Source organism: Rissa tridactyla, chromosome 12 (genome assembly GCF_028500815.1).
Source record: "Rissa tridactyla isolate bRisTri1 chromosome 12, bRisTri1.patW.cur.20221130, whole genome shotgun sequence".
In the NCBI taxonomy this organism is placed as follows: Eukaryota; Metazoa; Chordata; class Aves; order Charadriiformes; family Laridae; genus Rissa; species Rissa tridactyla.
In genome coordinates this window covers 4,710,226-4,723,802 of record NC_071477.1, presented here as the reverse complement: position 1 = coordinate 4,723,802, position 13,577 = coordinate 4,710,226, and the positions used below count along the sequence as shown (strand labels likewise).

The 13,577-nt window shown below is 43.9% G+C and overlaps 1 protein-coding gene across 1 annotated transcript; it reads right to left on the bottom strand.

Annotated features, from left to right (window-relative positions):
- Positions 1 to 547: 547 nt before the first annotated feature.
- Positions 548 to 13,464, bottom strand: ARFRP1 (ADP ribosylation factor related protein 1). The gene is made up of 8 exons (XM_054218397.1): positions 13,365 to 13,464; positions 11,888 to 11,987; positions 11,414 to 11,501; positions 10,841 to 10,923; positions 10,303 to 10,384; positions 9,989 to 10,059; positions 3,056 to 3,156; positions 548 to 1,449 (listed from the first exon to the last, which is right to left on the bottom strand). Exons 2-8 carry the CDS (start codon positions 11,978 to 11,980, stop codon positions 1,362 to 1,364), a joined length of 606 nt encoding a protein of 201 aa, XP_054074372.1. The 5' UTR covers positions 11,981 to 11,987; positions 13,365 to 13,464; the 3' UTR covers positions 548 to 1,361.
- Between the last annotated feature and the right edge of the window lie 113 nt (positions 13,465 to 13,577).

The following is a 13,577-nucleotide window of genomic DNA, read 5'->3' as shown; positions in this document are numbered from 1 at the left end:
AGCTTTCTTCTATCCTAGCGCTACTGAGAAGTACAATTTTACTTTCCAGCATGCAATTGTTTCCACTGACTCCATGAGCTTAATGACACAGTCCAGCTGCCCTCACACTTTGACCCGAATGTGAGGGAATGAATTATGTTCTCTCAAAAAAAAAAAAAAAAATTGCAAATGAGTTACATAACAGAAAATTTAGCAGAAGGTTCTTTGACAGATGCTAAATAACATATCTTTAAACAAAGAATGCTGTCTAACTTGCTCAAGTAGAGCTTGAATAATGGCCCCCTTAGCACAGGATGGTCACCAGTGCCAGGAGTAACTAAAACATGCAAAGAGCAACACCCACTGCCAAACCACTGTAAAAAGAGATATTCACATAAAAAGAGACATTTGGAGAACTGTTAGTGATACATCAGCAGAATTCCTAGCTGGGTAGGCTACATAACAAGTGAGCACTTTGACAGCTGCCTTTCTGTTCTTTCTTGCATTTCAAAAAACTAGAGGGCTAAGTACCAGAATTTCCAAACAACAGTTGTTTCAGCAAGAGAAGTTCAAAGAAGTAGGAAGCTTTATTGCATACTGATTTCTCCCTGCCCAGAGGTTCAGCTTTCGGCCTAGAAAGATCACAGAGAGGGCCTCAATTCATTCCAGTTACAGAAGATACCAATTATTCTTACAATTAAAGAGAATGCACAACAGAGAGATTGGCAGTCAGAGCAAGGTAGTGCTTCGGGATTCGTGTCCTATTAAGAATACCCATTTTAAACAGCGTGCCATTGTGCAGTTGCTGGCTTCCATATCTGCATTTACCACAGGTAAAAGCTACAAATCAACATGCCGACTGAAAATTGAGTTATAATCAACACTGTCTCTTCCCATTATACGAACAGCAGCATAACAGGGCCAGTAACACCACCTATAGTAACCAGGGGGCCGGAGCAGCAAGGTAGCTTCTCAGTTAGAAGGGACGGCCATTCCCCAGGCTCTCCCTCCTCTTTCGTATTCACCTACACAGTTCCTTCAGGAGTTCCTTCATGTCACTGGCCTCTAGTCTGTTAGACTAACAAATCAAGAATCACAAAGTAATACAGTAGAAAATTAAGTGCTTTGCACCTGCAACAATGTGTAGATTGCCACTTGGTCTGTGCTCTCAGGCCAAGGACTTAATACTTAGTGTAAGAGATTCCCACCCCCCACCCAGCTGGAATCCTTTGCTCAAGTTTTTTAGACACAGAAAGAGAATGTTTGTCTCCAAACTTAGGAAAGAATCAGGTGTGATAGGAATCCAGTGGACCACCTTCTTTAAAGCGAACACAAAACTGTGTGGAAAAGGACTCTCCATTCCTTGGCTGACTTGGAGTTTCTTACGTGATGTCCTTCTTTCTCGGGGGCCGGTGAATATTCCTCACCACGCACTTCACCATCCATTCAATTCCCTCGTTCACTCCTTTGCTAAGGAAATAAGATAAGTAGACAAGATTAAAAAAAAAACAAAACAAAACAAAAACAGAAAACAAACACCACAACAAAAAACAATGACAACAAAACCCCAAGAACAAAAACGTGGCTCGTGTAGTCCCTAACTGAGCCCTCACAAGAGCAAGCGAAGGGTTCTTGCTCTTGAAGGGCATCTCTGCAGTTATTTACTGGCATTATTATGTTAGTTTCTCATATACACAAACAATGGGGAACTGATTTCTTTTAACTCAGTATGTAACCTCCGTCCTTTATTTTTCTTCTGTCTGTACAAGTCTACATTCAATTTAGTCATCAACTCTGTGGAAATTTTGGGATGTACAAGTATCAAACCACCTGACAGTCAGCTGGTTTGAGGTTATTTTGCTACAAGCCTCAGGCTACTTGTATCAGAGCTTCCAATCCTGGCTCCCAACTTTCTGTAACCACCAAATAAGTCACCAGCTCCCTGGGTCTGCACAGCTTCCCAACCAGCACTTCCACAATTTATTTTTTTTATTTTTTTTTTTTAGTGCAAACTCAAACTGAAATTTTGAAAGGAAATTCCACCCAGATCAAAACTAGAAGTGTTTGTACAAAACCCACAACAACTGAAAAGGTTGCATTTCATAAGACTGTTATCTAATGCTTCTCTTCCAGTCACTGCTTAACCGTTGTTCTTGTGGTCATTCAGCTGCTTAATGATGGCATTTGATTCTTAGGAATGCAGACAGCGGAGATTTTTCTCATGGTTTAAGAAGCTTTTCTTATCCTTTGCCATACCTTGTATAGTAACACAGCATTCTTGCTAGATTAAAAACAAGAAGAAATCTCAAAGCTCTGGATTCAGTACAGGCAGTAACTGAGACAGGAGTATTTGTAGCCATCTGGAACAGTACTTGGGGTTTATGCCAAATAGCACTTTTCACTCAAAGAACTGAAAGTGTAACCAAAGTATTGCAAGACTCAACGTGCAACAGCGATGCTAAGACATCAAGAATCTAGTGGGTCGATCAAGGTCACGGCATGCAGCTGTGGAGGCCTGAAGAAGAATCAGTCTCCCAAATTTTGGTCTGTTCTAGTCACTGTATCTTAAACCACAGGCATCTCCAGTGTAAGAACACCCTTGGAGATTGTTATATTATCTACATAACAAAGCTTATCTGCACGCCAAAAAATATGCAAGCAAGAGCATAATTACGCCACCAGCAATGGAACACCACTCATTTCTCTGGCAGTGTCATAAACAGCTACATTTTCAACTGACTTCTTACATGAAAGCCAGGAGCTGCAGCAAGCCAACGACTGGAAAGATTACTGTGTACAGAAAAGGGATAATAAAGGACAAGAATCAACAGCTCCATATGCCTCCAAGTCCCATTGCTCTCATCAGTAGTACATTCCTATTGTGTTTCATAGGCAGGGTTTACAGATGAAGTTACTGACCTGGTAGAAGTCCAAGGTTCACAGACAAGTATCTGTCACTGCTGGGAAGGAAGCGCAGCTCCCTTTCACGGCTTATTAAATCCTATAGTACTGCTCTGCCTGTGTGACGCCCTGCAGCTGTTCAGTCAACCACACCGCCATCCGTTCCCATACTTACCCAGTAAGAGCAGAGCAGGCCTGTGTCAGGCAGTCTCTCTTCCCAATTTTGTTAATGCAGTCACTAAATGCCGTCTTGATGTCCGGTATCGACAGACAAGTCTGCAAGGGAAACCAAAGAAGAGCTTGCTCTCTACGCTACAAGAGATAGCAACCTTCTTCCAAAATGAATCCTACCACATCCAAAGTTCTGCTTCAGCCAGGGTGGCACAACGCTCTTAGGTTAAACGCCCTCACCCACTAACACAGCAAATTCACTTCTTTACATTCCAAAAAAAATGAATACATTCTTTTTTCACCAAAGAGAATGCTATTTTCAGAAGTATACACACACTGCCACACCTCCCTGATCCTCAAGGTGTACACTTCTAAGCAAATAGCAATGAAAATGAGCACAACCTGCACACCCTCAGGATACTCCTTCCAACCGGCTCCAAGCACCACCGTCTACCAGAACAGCACGAGAGCCTATCTATTTACACAGCCTTTTGAAACAGTGTCCCCGCCAGAAGCCACGTCAGTTCCTGTAGCTGACTCCACCAATGGCCTGGATCGTGTCCCCCTACACACACACTCTCACAAAATGGCTTAGATGTGATTTTTCCTAAGTTCTCAGCATGCTCCTGGACATTAAAGCCATGGCTGCCGTGGACTTGTTTGTTTGCATTTTGCGTGCAGGAGGAAATGCTGACGGCACCAAATGCAGCCCATTTTCTGATGCCTGGTATCACTTTGCTCTTAATCACCATCACATTTTGCACTTCTGTGAGGTTGCTAGGAGATTGCTGGGAAATGGTTTTAAAATACACAAACGCATAAACCCACAATAAACCAGTAGATTACTCTCCTGACATAAATCAGTGTCACCACAAAAACTTTACTGAGTTACAAACACAACCAAAGCAAACCTGCCCTACCAAAGTCTAGACTTGGTTCTTCTTCCCTGAACACAGGAAACAGGTACAAGAAAAATCACCGACCTTTAAATCCTTTTCTCATCTCAGTGCTCACTTTTTCCTCAGAAGCCTTGGACAAGCCATTTAAGCACTTTAGCTGGCCACAAGCCCAGCTTCCTCTCTCTGCAGACATTTTGGATCTTCAGCGAGGCTCAAATACATGTTTTGGGCAAGCATTTACTCAAATGCCAAATCAGACCCTTGTGAGTCTTGAGGGTTAGTCCAAGTGGATCTACACTTTGAAAGAACTTGCAAACAGGAATTCAGTCTTCTACAAGTCTGGGCCTCACCTTAGCAGCAAGATGGAAATTAATGATACCACTTATCCATTTTGCAAAATACTGGTTCTGGAAAAATTAGCTATAGGAAGCTCCCGTAGGGATGACCACGTAACAAATAAGCAGGTTTCAGTGCTCAGCAACAAGAAGGGTTCTTAAGGAAAGGGCTTGAGAGGAGTTTAATGACACCCAATTCACCCAGTACCCTCGGATCCAGACTTGTGATTTTCCACTGCGAACGGCCTAGAATCCTTTAGTTGTGCAACTTTTGATGACTGTACTTTCTTATGACCTAAGTTGCGTTTCAAATTTGCAGTTTCAATCAATGAGCTGGAAATTGTATCCAGAAACGTCACATACTTAGAATCACAGAATGGTTTAGGTTGGAAGGGACGTTAAAGTCCACCTAGTCCCACTCCCCTGCCCTGGGCAGGGACACCTCCCACCAGACCAGATTGCTCCAAGCCCCGTCCAACCTGGCCTTGAACCCCTCCAGGGATGGGGCAGCCACAGCTTCTCTGGGCAACCTGGGCCAGGGGCTCACCCCCCTCACAGAAAAGAATTTCTTCCCTTATCCACCAAAGCTGTAACACCATAGCAGAAGGTGACCAAATTTGTCAGGCACAATTTGCCTTTAGTGAAGCCATGTTGGCTGTCACCAATCACCTCCTTATTTTCCATGTGCCTTAGCACTGTTTCCAGGAGGATCTGTTCCATGATCTTGCCAGGCACAGAGGTGAGACTAATCAGCCTGTAGTTCCCTGGGTCTTCCTTTTTAAAAATGGGGGGTTATGTTTTCCCTTTTCCAGTCGGCAGGAACTTCACCAGATTGCCATGACTTCTCAAATATGATGACGGACAGTAGCTAAGTAACTTTGTCTGCCAGTTGCCTCAGGACCTGCAGATGCATCTCATCAGGTCCTGTGGACTTGTGCACCTTCAGGTTCTTTAGATGGTCTCAAACCTGGTCTTCCCCTACAGTGGCTGGTTCCTCTTCTCCCAGTCCCTACCTTTACCTTCTGCGACTTGGGCGGTGTGGTTAGAGCACTTGCTGGTGAAGACCAAGGCAAAAAAGTGATTGAGCACCTCAGCCTTCTCTGTATCCCAGGTGACCCGGTCTCTCGCTTCCTTCCAGAAAGGGCCCACATTTTCCCTAGTCTTCCTTTTATCACTGACATACCTATAGAAGCTTTTCTCGTTGCCATAACACAGCAGAGAGGATAGCATCAAACTATCATTTCAGAGAAGCCTTGTTTTAGTGTACCAAGGGGAAGCCATGAACTGGAAATCTTGTCTTACAGCAGAGGATGAGGTGGATTTACCCATCATTTCAACTACGAGAATCTGAGCTTCTCGTGCTCGACAGAAACTGTCAGCTGCGGCTTCTAAGTTCCCCTCTTTTCCACCTCCCTACCTACATTGCAAAAACATTTGTTTACAGATGTGTTTTGTTTCTCAGCTGAAACCACATAAATCAAGAGAAAACTAGGGAAGCTGTGATCACATAAACAGTGTACAATTACAATAATAAAATCCACAGATGACCTTTTTACCATACATTTCAGAGGAAACTCACGCAACGTGACAAATCATAATTCTATCTCAACTTCCCCAAAAGAATCGTCTTTTCATGAAGGCTCTTCAGGGCACAATCTAGCCTGCCTGCACAACCAAACTCCTTTTACGAAGGGTTCAGAACAGCAGCACCCAAATTAAGACTCAGGAATGGTACACCTAGATGAATATGAAGCAGCAAAGCTCCAGTTGCTGGAGTCACCTGCAGAAAAACATGAGAGGCTGTTTTAGGGAAAAAAGGCCGGATTGTAGAGTCTTTATCCGTTTGCCAAATGCACTGCAGGAAAGACAACGCTGCCGCTTGGCCTCGTATCAGAATAAGTACAGACTCTTCAGCCATCTCAAGAGTAATCAACTAGCAGAATGGAACTAAACCAGAAACAACAGAAAGGTGGATAGCCTAAAGAAAACTATTTAATAAAAAGTGTAACCAACCTGACCTATGGTTTTTTTTTTTTTTTTTTTTTTTTTTTACACAAGCTTATTTTAAATTAAAATTGAAGCTTTGTTTAAATTAAAACAAGCTTATTTAAATTAAAACTATTTTTACAGGGAGGCTGTGGTACTTCTTAAGTTGGAAATTAGAATGGCCATCACGCAGAAGGCCTACTTTCTAGCAACTGTGTAGAAAAGAGATAACACTATGAGTCTTCAAATATATGCTGCTACTCATCATGACTCTTCTCATTTTCCAAAGACACAAGGAGGCTTTACAACATTCTGGAGATATTTCCAAAATTTATCTTAAGATTAGGATGGCAAAACTTCCTCCCAAAGACATCATACAACACCCGATTATTTTCGTATGCTATTTTTTCAGCTCAGTTTTTCCAGTATTTTTAACAGTGTTGCAAAATGAGCCATTCTATCCTCAAGTTTTAACAGTTAATTGTACATCTCAGAAACATCATAGCTTTGATAAACCTTTAAACAGCTGCATTCACAACAAAAAGACAAATATAAACTCTTATTTTGCAGCTTTTTCTGCAGTTAACAGCAGGTAAGCAAAACTGCCTAATATTTTCAAAAGTGACATTCTGACTCGAAAGGCAGTCCACATGAATTATTACCTATTAGACATTTAATTCCCTTACAAATCAATAGTTCCTTTAAAAAACAAATCAAAAACTCCCTCCCATACACACATTTGACACAGTCTTTGAATTACAAAACGATCCAAAACGAACACAGAGAATTCTCCTGGTGCAAAAAAAAAATTCACATACAGTATTGTTACCGTATTAGAATTGCCATTTTGCAGCCTACGACTGTATTTCATCTCCCGGTCCGGCCAAGCACCACTCATGCTCAGCAGTGCTGAGTGGATGCAATTTACCCTGGGGTAGTGGGTAAACAGCCTATTAACAGGGGAATTCTTTTCTACAAGGAATCAGGGCCAAAAATTTCTTAAATTTTACATAATTTCAGGCACTGAGTCAGAACTTTTATTAGCTAATTGGGAGGAATGTAAGTGGTAAAAAAAAAAATAAATGTCAGACGTACTACTTCTGATATATTTCATCACAAGTCTTCTGCTGGCCTTTAAAGATGTAAGCATCGCTAATTATCTTTTATCAGCAAATACCAACAAGGCTAAGAATCCACTTATCCTCCCAAAACATGATCCACATTAACGACAGAGGGATGCTGGTGGGAATTCCCCACTACAATTACACGTCTGAGGATCCAAAGCAGAAACACCTCTACCAACGATAATCCTGTAACGTTCAATTTTCTTCCAGATGTCTTCAATGCTGCTAGTTCAGTGTAAGAGGAACAGGCCTTCCAGCTTTCTAAACCTTGCTTAAGGGAGCCTGAATAATTACTGAAAAATAAGGTACAGTCTCTTTAATGTTTTATTGATAGCATTGGTGTCCCTCTGCTCCATGTCCATATCCAAGATCATACTCTAGGAATAGACCTCTGAATATACAATTTAGGTATTTCTTAAAAATAGGTATACCTCCAGACGGTGCGGTTTTGCTAATCTCTTGTCACAGTTCTACAACTGCATAAGGCACTGAATCTGGGGGCTGGTCTTGGATCCTCCAGAAGGGGCAAGGAGTCATTCAGAGTTTTTATCTTGAGAGCCTGCGCCAAAAACCTCTTTCTACTCATAAAAAGAAGTCCACTTTTTCAATCATTTTTCTTTAGTCTGGCTAGGATGCCAGAAGAGCTGGCTTCTGCAGTATGCCCATAACAAAATATGCATATACAGCCATAAGGAAAACTGGAACAGCTTTCCAGGTCACTGCATATAGTTTAATTACCAACAGCTAAAGGCAAGAGTACAGACTGCTCCCTGCTGTACAGCTGTAGTGTTGCACGGAAATACGACAGTTAATATTCTTGTTTCCACGCAGAAATGACAGTCAATTTCCCCACATTCCAGGGCTCACAACAAAAATCAGGAGTTCTGTCTCTTAATCTCATGCTGTCTTTAAAGTGGAACTACATTTCTTTTATTTCTATGACTAGATAACCTTATCATCATCCGTCGTGAGGTGTAACCAAATCCTCCTTCAAAGCCAAAGTGACCTCTATGTAAGTCTCAAGTATTTCTCACGAGTACACTCGCTGAGATTGGTGTAAAGTCCAGGGGAGGAAGCTGGGAAGTATTAGCATACTTTGAAAGAGATACTGATCACAGCTGCCGGGGCTGGTACTCCAAATTCTACTGGAAGTCTCTGGCTCCATCTAGAGATTAATCACTCGAACTGCAGCACTGCAATTCCAGGAACAATGCGTTGGAAAGGAGGAAAACATGGAAAATACCACAACCACTTTAGGCACTCTCTTCCTTTTTTTCCATGCCGCAGAGATGAAGACTGCCCTGGATGCATCACCTAAACAAGTCACATTGTAGCATCCATGAACTTGTCGAATATAAAACAAGAGGTCTGCAGTTCTGGATATCATACAATGGTTAGAGTTGGAAGGGACCTCAAAGCTCATCTAGTCCCACTCCCCTGCCCTGGGCAGGGACACCTCCCACCAGACCAGATTGCTCCAAGCCCCGTCCAGCCTGGCCTTGAACCCCTCCAGGGATGGGGCAGCCACAGCTTCTCTGGGCAACCTGGGCCAGGGGCTCACCCCCCTCACAGCAAAGAATTTCTCCCTAATACCTCATCTCAATCTCCCCTCTTCCATCTTAAAGCCATTACCCCTCATCCTATGGCTCCCCTCCCTGATCCAGAGTCCCTCCCCAGCTGTCCTGGAGCCCCTTTAGGGACTGGAAGGGGCTCTAAGGTCTCCCCGGAGCCTTCTCTTCTCCAGGCTGAACCCCCCCAACTCCCTCAGCCTGTCCTCACAGCAGAGGGGCTCCAGCCCTCCCAGCATCTCTGTGGCCTCCTCTGGCCCCGCTCCAACAGCTCCATGTCTCTCCTGTGCTGAGGCCCCAGAGCTGGAGGCAGCACTGCAGGGGGGTCTCCCCAGAGCACAGCGGAGCAGAGGGGCAGAATCCCCCCCCTCACCTTGCTGCCCACGCTGCTGGGGATGCAGCCCAGGGTGCAGTTGGCTTTCTGGGCTGCCAGTGCACATTGCTGGCTCATGTTGAGCTCCTCATCAACCAGCACCCCCAAGTCCTTCTCATGCTAGAAAGATTTTAAATTATACCATCAAGAAAAAGCATTCCTTGCTATTCAGTGTTGTCATTGGTGGAATGCTCTAGGACAAACAGAGTGTTTCACTGAACAGATCTTATCTGCTTATGGGAAAAGGAATATATTGCTCCACATATATTTGTCGTGCTGTTCCCAGGTTATAGTAAAGCAACATAAACAAAGTGCACTAAACATTATTTGGCTGAATAAACAGGAAAAAACCGCATCAAGATACCAAGTCACGATACAAGAAAGACCCGCCATAGCCATGTAGTCTGTTGTTTACAGAAAAGGCTCAAAACAGCTGAGATTGACATGGCTGTAACGAGCTTGCTTATGCCACTGGAAAAGGCTTGGAGGAGAAAGCAAAATAAGTAAAACTAAATTCAAAGCAATTATTTCCAGCAGCGGGAAAGTGCCATAGGAGCAGTCCAGGAATGCAAAATAAACTTAACACAAATGCAGAGCTCACCTTTCCAAGGGTAATTTGCTCACTTAAGAAGTAAAGCTGCAATAATCTTACCTCTACATCCTGCTTGTTAGCTAACACCAGAATGGGAACTCCTTCCAGAGCTTCGCTGGTAATCATCTTCTCTATAAAGCACAGAAACAAAACCAGAGGTTTAGCTAGTTCTAGAACATAAAGCTGTGTAAATGCCTGACAAACTACACACAGGGATGAAGCAAGAGGCTCCTTCTTGGATTATAGTTTAATTTGATCCAACCCTTCAGGCCACACAGCTTACTTCCAGAGCACAGGAACAGACATGATAGTAATGAGAACTGTGCCACAATACGTCATGAAATCACAGTATAGGTAAAACACAATGTACTCACCAAAAGCTCTTTTAGATTCTGAGAGCCTCTCTTCATCAGTGGAGTCAATAACATAGATCACTCCATGAGATTCAGCATAATACTGAAAGGATAACACAGATATTAGTGTATCCATCCGCTAGGACCATTTGTTTCTCTTCCTGATTTTTTTTAATTTGGTAAAATTTTAATACACGTGGAAGAGATCTACCAGTTAGAGCCAGCTGTTTCTGTAGTATGTCTGGAGAGAAGAATGCCAGCACACAAAAGGCACTGCCTGCTGTGTTTGCAAGCCTACTGAATACAGCAGGTGAAAAAGCCTATCCGTCCCCAAAAAAGTTCACCTCTATCCACACAACCCTCAGTTACGGGTTGGTGATCGCTGTCTCAATGCTTTATATTTGCATTATTGCATAATCTTCGCTAATCTTGCACAGACATAGTTGAGTCTCTGGAAAAATGTTGATGCTAAATACTAGGGTTACCAATAAGCCTATATAATTATTAAATGTTCATACTGCTTCAGCTCTAAGAGAGACAAAAAAAATATATCTCCAACCTTGTCCCAAAGAGACTGTAGTTCCTCCTGTCCTCCAAGATCCCAGAACATTAGCCGAGTTTTGCCAACATCAATAGTACCAACTAGAGGAAAAGAAGAAAAAAACAACCCAATGAAAACTAAAGGTGTTCTCTAAAGCACCAACACCTGCACCCCCACCAAGAAATCTGGGGTAGAACAGTCTTCTAGAGGAAGAAATCACATATGGTGGCTACTTTCAACAACAGAACCACCCCTTCGCAAAGAGTGACAACTAATATAAGACAAAGTCGTATCAGCGCAAATAATATCAGAATCAGGCCAGCAAATGAATTCCAGTGAAATTTAGCTTAACCTCTAAGTGCAGTACTGAAATGGGATACTTGGGTTTTTTTAAGACTTTGGGGTTTTTTTCCCCTTATAAGCTAAGCAAGCCTATTTTATTCTCTTACAAAAAGACAAGGGGAGCTGGGAGATAAGATCACCACTTCCAAAAACTATTTTGTCCTTGTTGATTCTTAAACATTTCAAACAAGAACCAGCTGTTGTCTAATGCACAGGTAAGCTGAGAAAATTCCAAATAGATTTACTTACTGTTTAAGCCTACAGTGGTTGTGATTTTGGACAAACTCATCCCTTTGTAGTTCTTGTTAAATCGAGTTTTAGTTTGTTCAAGGAAGGTCTGAAAAGGAACAAGAAAAAGTATTTACTCTCAAATATTTTACTAGCTAGGGTAATCCTAACTCAAACCTGCCTTTTCAGTTCTGCAGAATCCTGCTCCAACAGATACTGCCCTGCCTAACCTTGGAACAAACCACTCTTCTTGTTCCCTATTTTAGCAAGAAAAGAAGGGATCACAGGTGATTATGGGATTACCAAAGCCTCAGCTACATCCCTGAAAGCTTATACTAAATTTAAGTAAGAGGAAAAAGTTGCTTCTTTGGTGTGACATCACTAAAATAACTCACAACACAGATGAAGAAAGATTGACCTGTTGGAAGTTTTATCTTTTGAGGATGTTTAGAATTGCGTGTGCCCTCCACGCAATTGGTAATCAACAGCACTTACGGTTTTACCAGCATTGTCCAAACCAAGGATCAAGATGCAGTACTCATCCCTCTGGAACATGTATTTATAGAGTCCAGACAGCAGAGTATACATCCTGCTCCTGCAACAAGTACCAGGAAATCATTAACAAACAGGTCGTTTCCGAAAGTCTCACATTTCACAACGCAAGCTTCTCCCAAGACCAGATAAATAAGTGACGTTATTCTTTTATCAGTAACTCTCATATTTAGGCAATCCCAGGAGAAATCACAGATCCAAGAGAGATCACACAAATAGCTCAAAATCAAATTTTCTAACACATACAAGTGAGAGATTATCTTTCAAAGAGCTTAACCTCTGTTACTGCACGTAGTGCCCAGCATCTACTGCAAGCTCAACCCTCAATTGAAAACTATCCTGTCTGCTTTGGGGCTTAAAGGAGAGCTAAAGAAGACCTCGAATGTGTTTTACAGTACATATAAGACCCACATAAAATGAAACCAACTTCATATAAATACATAGAATAGGTATTTTGAGCAATAATATACAGGCCAGTCCCTCCCTCCTTCCTCCTGATCCTGTATTACGGGATCTTTAATGGTTAAACTGAGTGCAGCGTATCTTAAAGGCACATGAAACCCCCTACTTATCTTAATTTAAGCCTTCTCCAGCAACATTCTTCTGTTATGGTATCCACCATACAAGTATTTTGTCATCTTACAATGCCAGGAAGACAAGACAGGTAACTTAACGAACCAAAAGCACAAGACTAAGAATCAGACAAAGCGACACCAACACCTGCAGAAGCCCACACGTGTTTCGTTGTTGGATTTCCACAAACAAGGCAAAGATTTACTCAAGAGCAGGAAACATTGGTACCAAATGCTACAGCTGACTCAAACAACATTGCAACAACTCTTCTGTTTAAATACAGGCAAAGTGAACTCAAGGCAAAGACTCTGAGAAGCAACAGTCTCTGAGCAAGTGCGCAGATAAATAATCACTTTGAAGCCAAACAACAGTGCCGAAAGGAATAAAAAGAAGTGTTTCGGAGTAAAGGTAAGGGGTTTCTCAGGCGGGGCACAGCCAGGCTGAAGACAGGGCACCGCAGGGCTCTACCCGCCCAGCGAGAGGGGACCCTTCACCCCGGGCCGGGCCGGGCAAGCGGCGCAGGCTCAGGCCGTCCCCGGGAAGGCCTGGAGGCCGCGGGCTGGGGACAAACACCCCCGTCCCGCTCCCCTTTCGGGCCGGCAAGCGATTCCAGACGTGCCCAACCACAGGCCCGCTCCCCCAGGAGACCCCCCTCAACCCCCGCCTGACAGGGCAGAGGAGAGAAAACCGACCCTCCCCAACATTTCCCCCCCCACAGCCCGGGGCCGGGTCCCGGCGGCGCCTCACAGGCCCACCCCGAGCCCGCCCACGTCCTGCAGCCCCCCCCCCGCCGCGGCGCCGGACGCCCCCCGAGCGGTGGGTAGAGCCAAAGCCCACGGCCCCTCACCGGGTACCGGAGACCCCTCCCGTCACGCAGGGCCTGAACGCCGCCCGTCGGCACCGACCGCTGTCGCCGTCCCTCGCGCGGCGCTCTGGGAAATGTAGTTCCGGCGCCGCTGCGGGGGCGGTGCCGGCAGGGCCAGGCGGACTGCAACTCCCAGAATGCTCCGCGAAGAAGAGCATGCGCAGTAGAGGGGGCGGTTCGCTGCTGAAGTGGCGT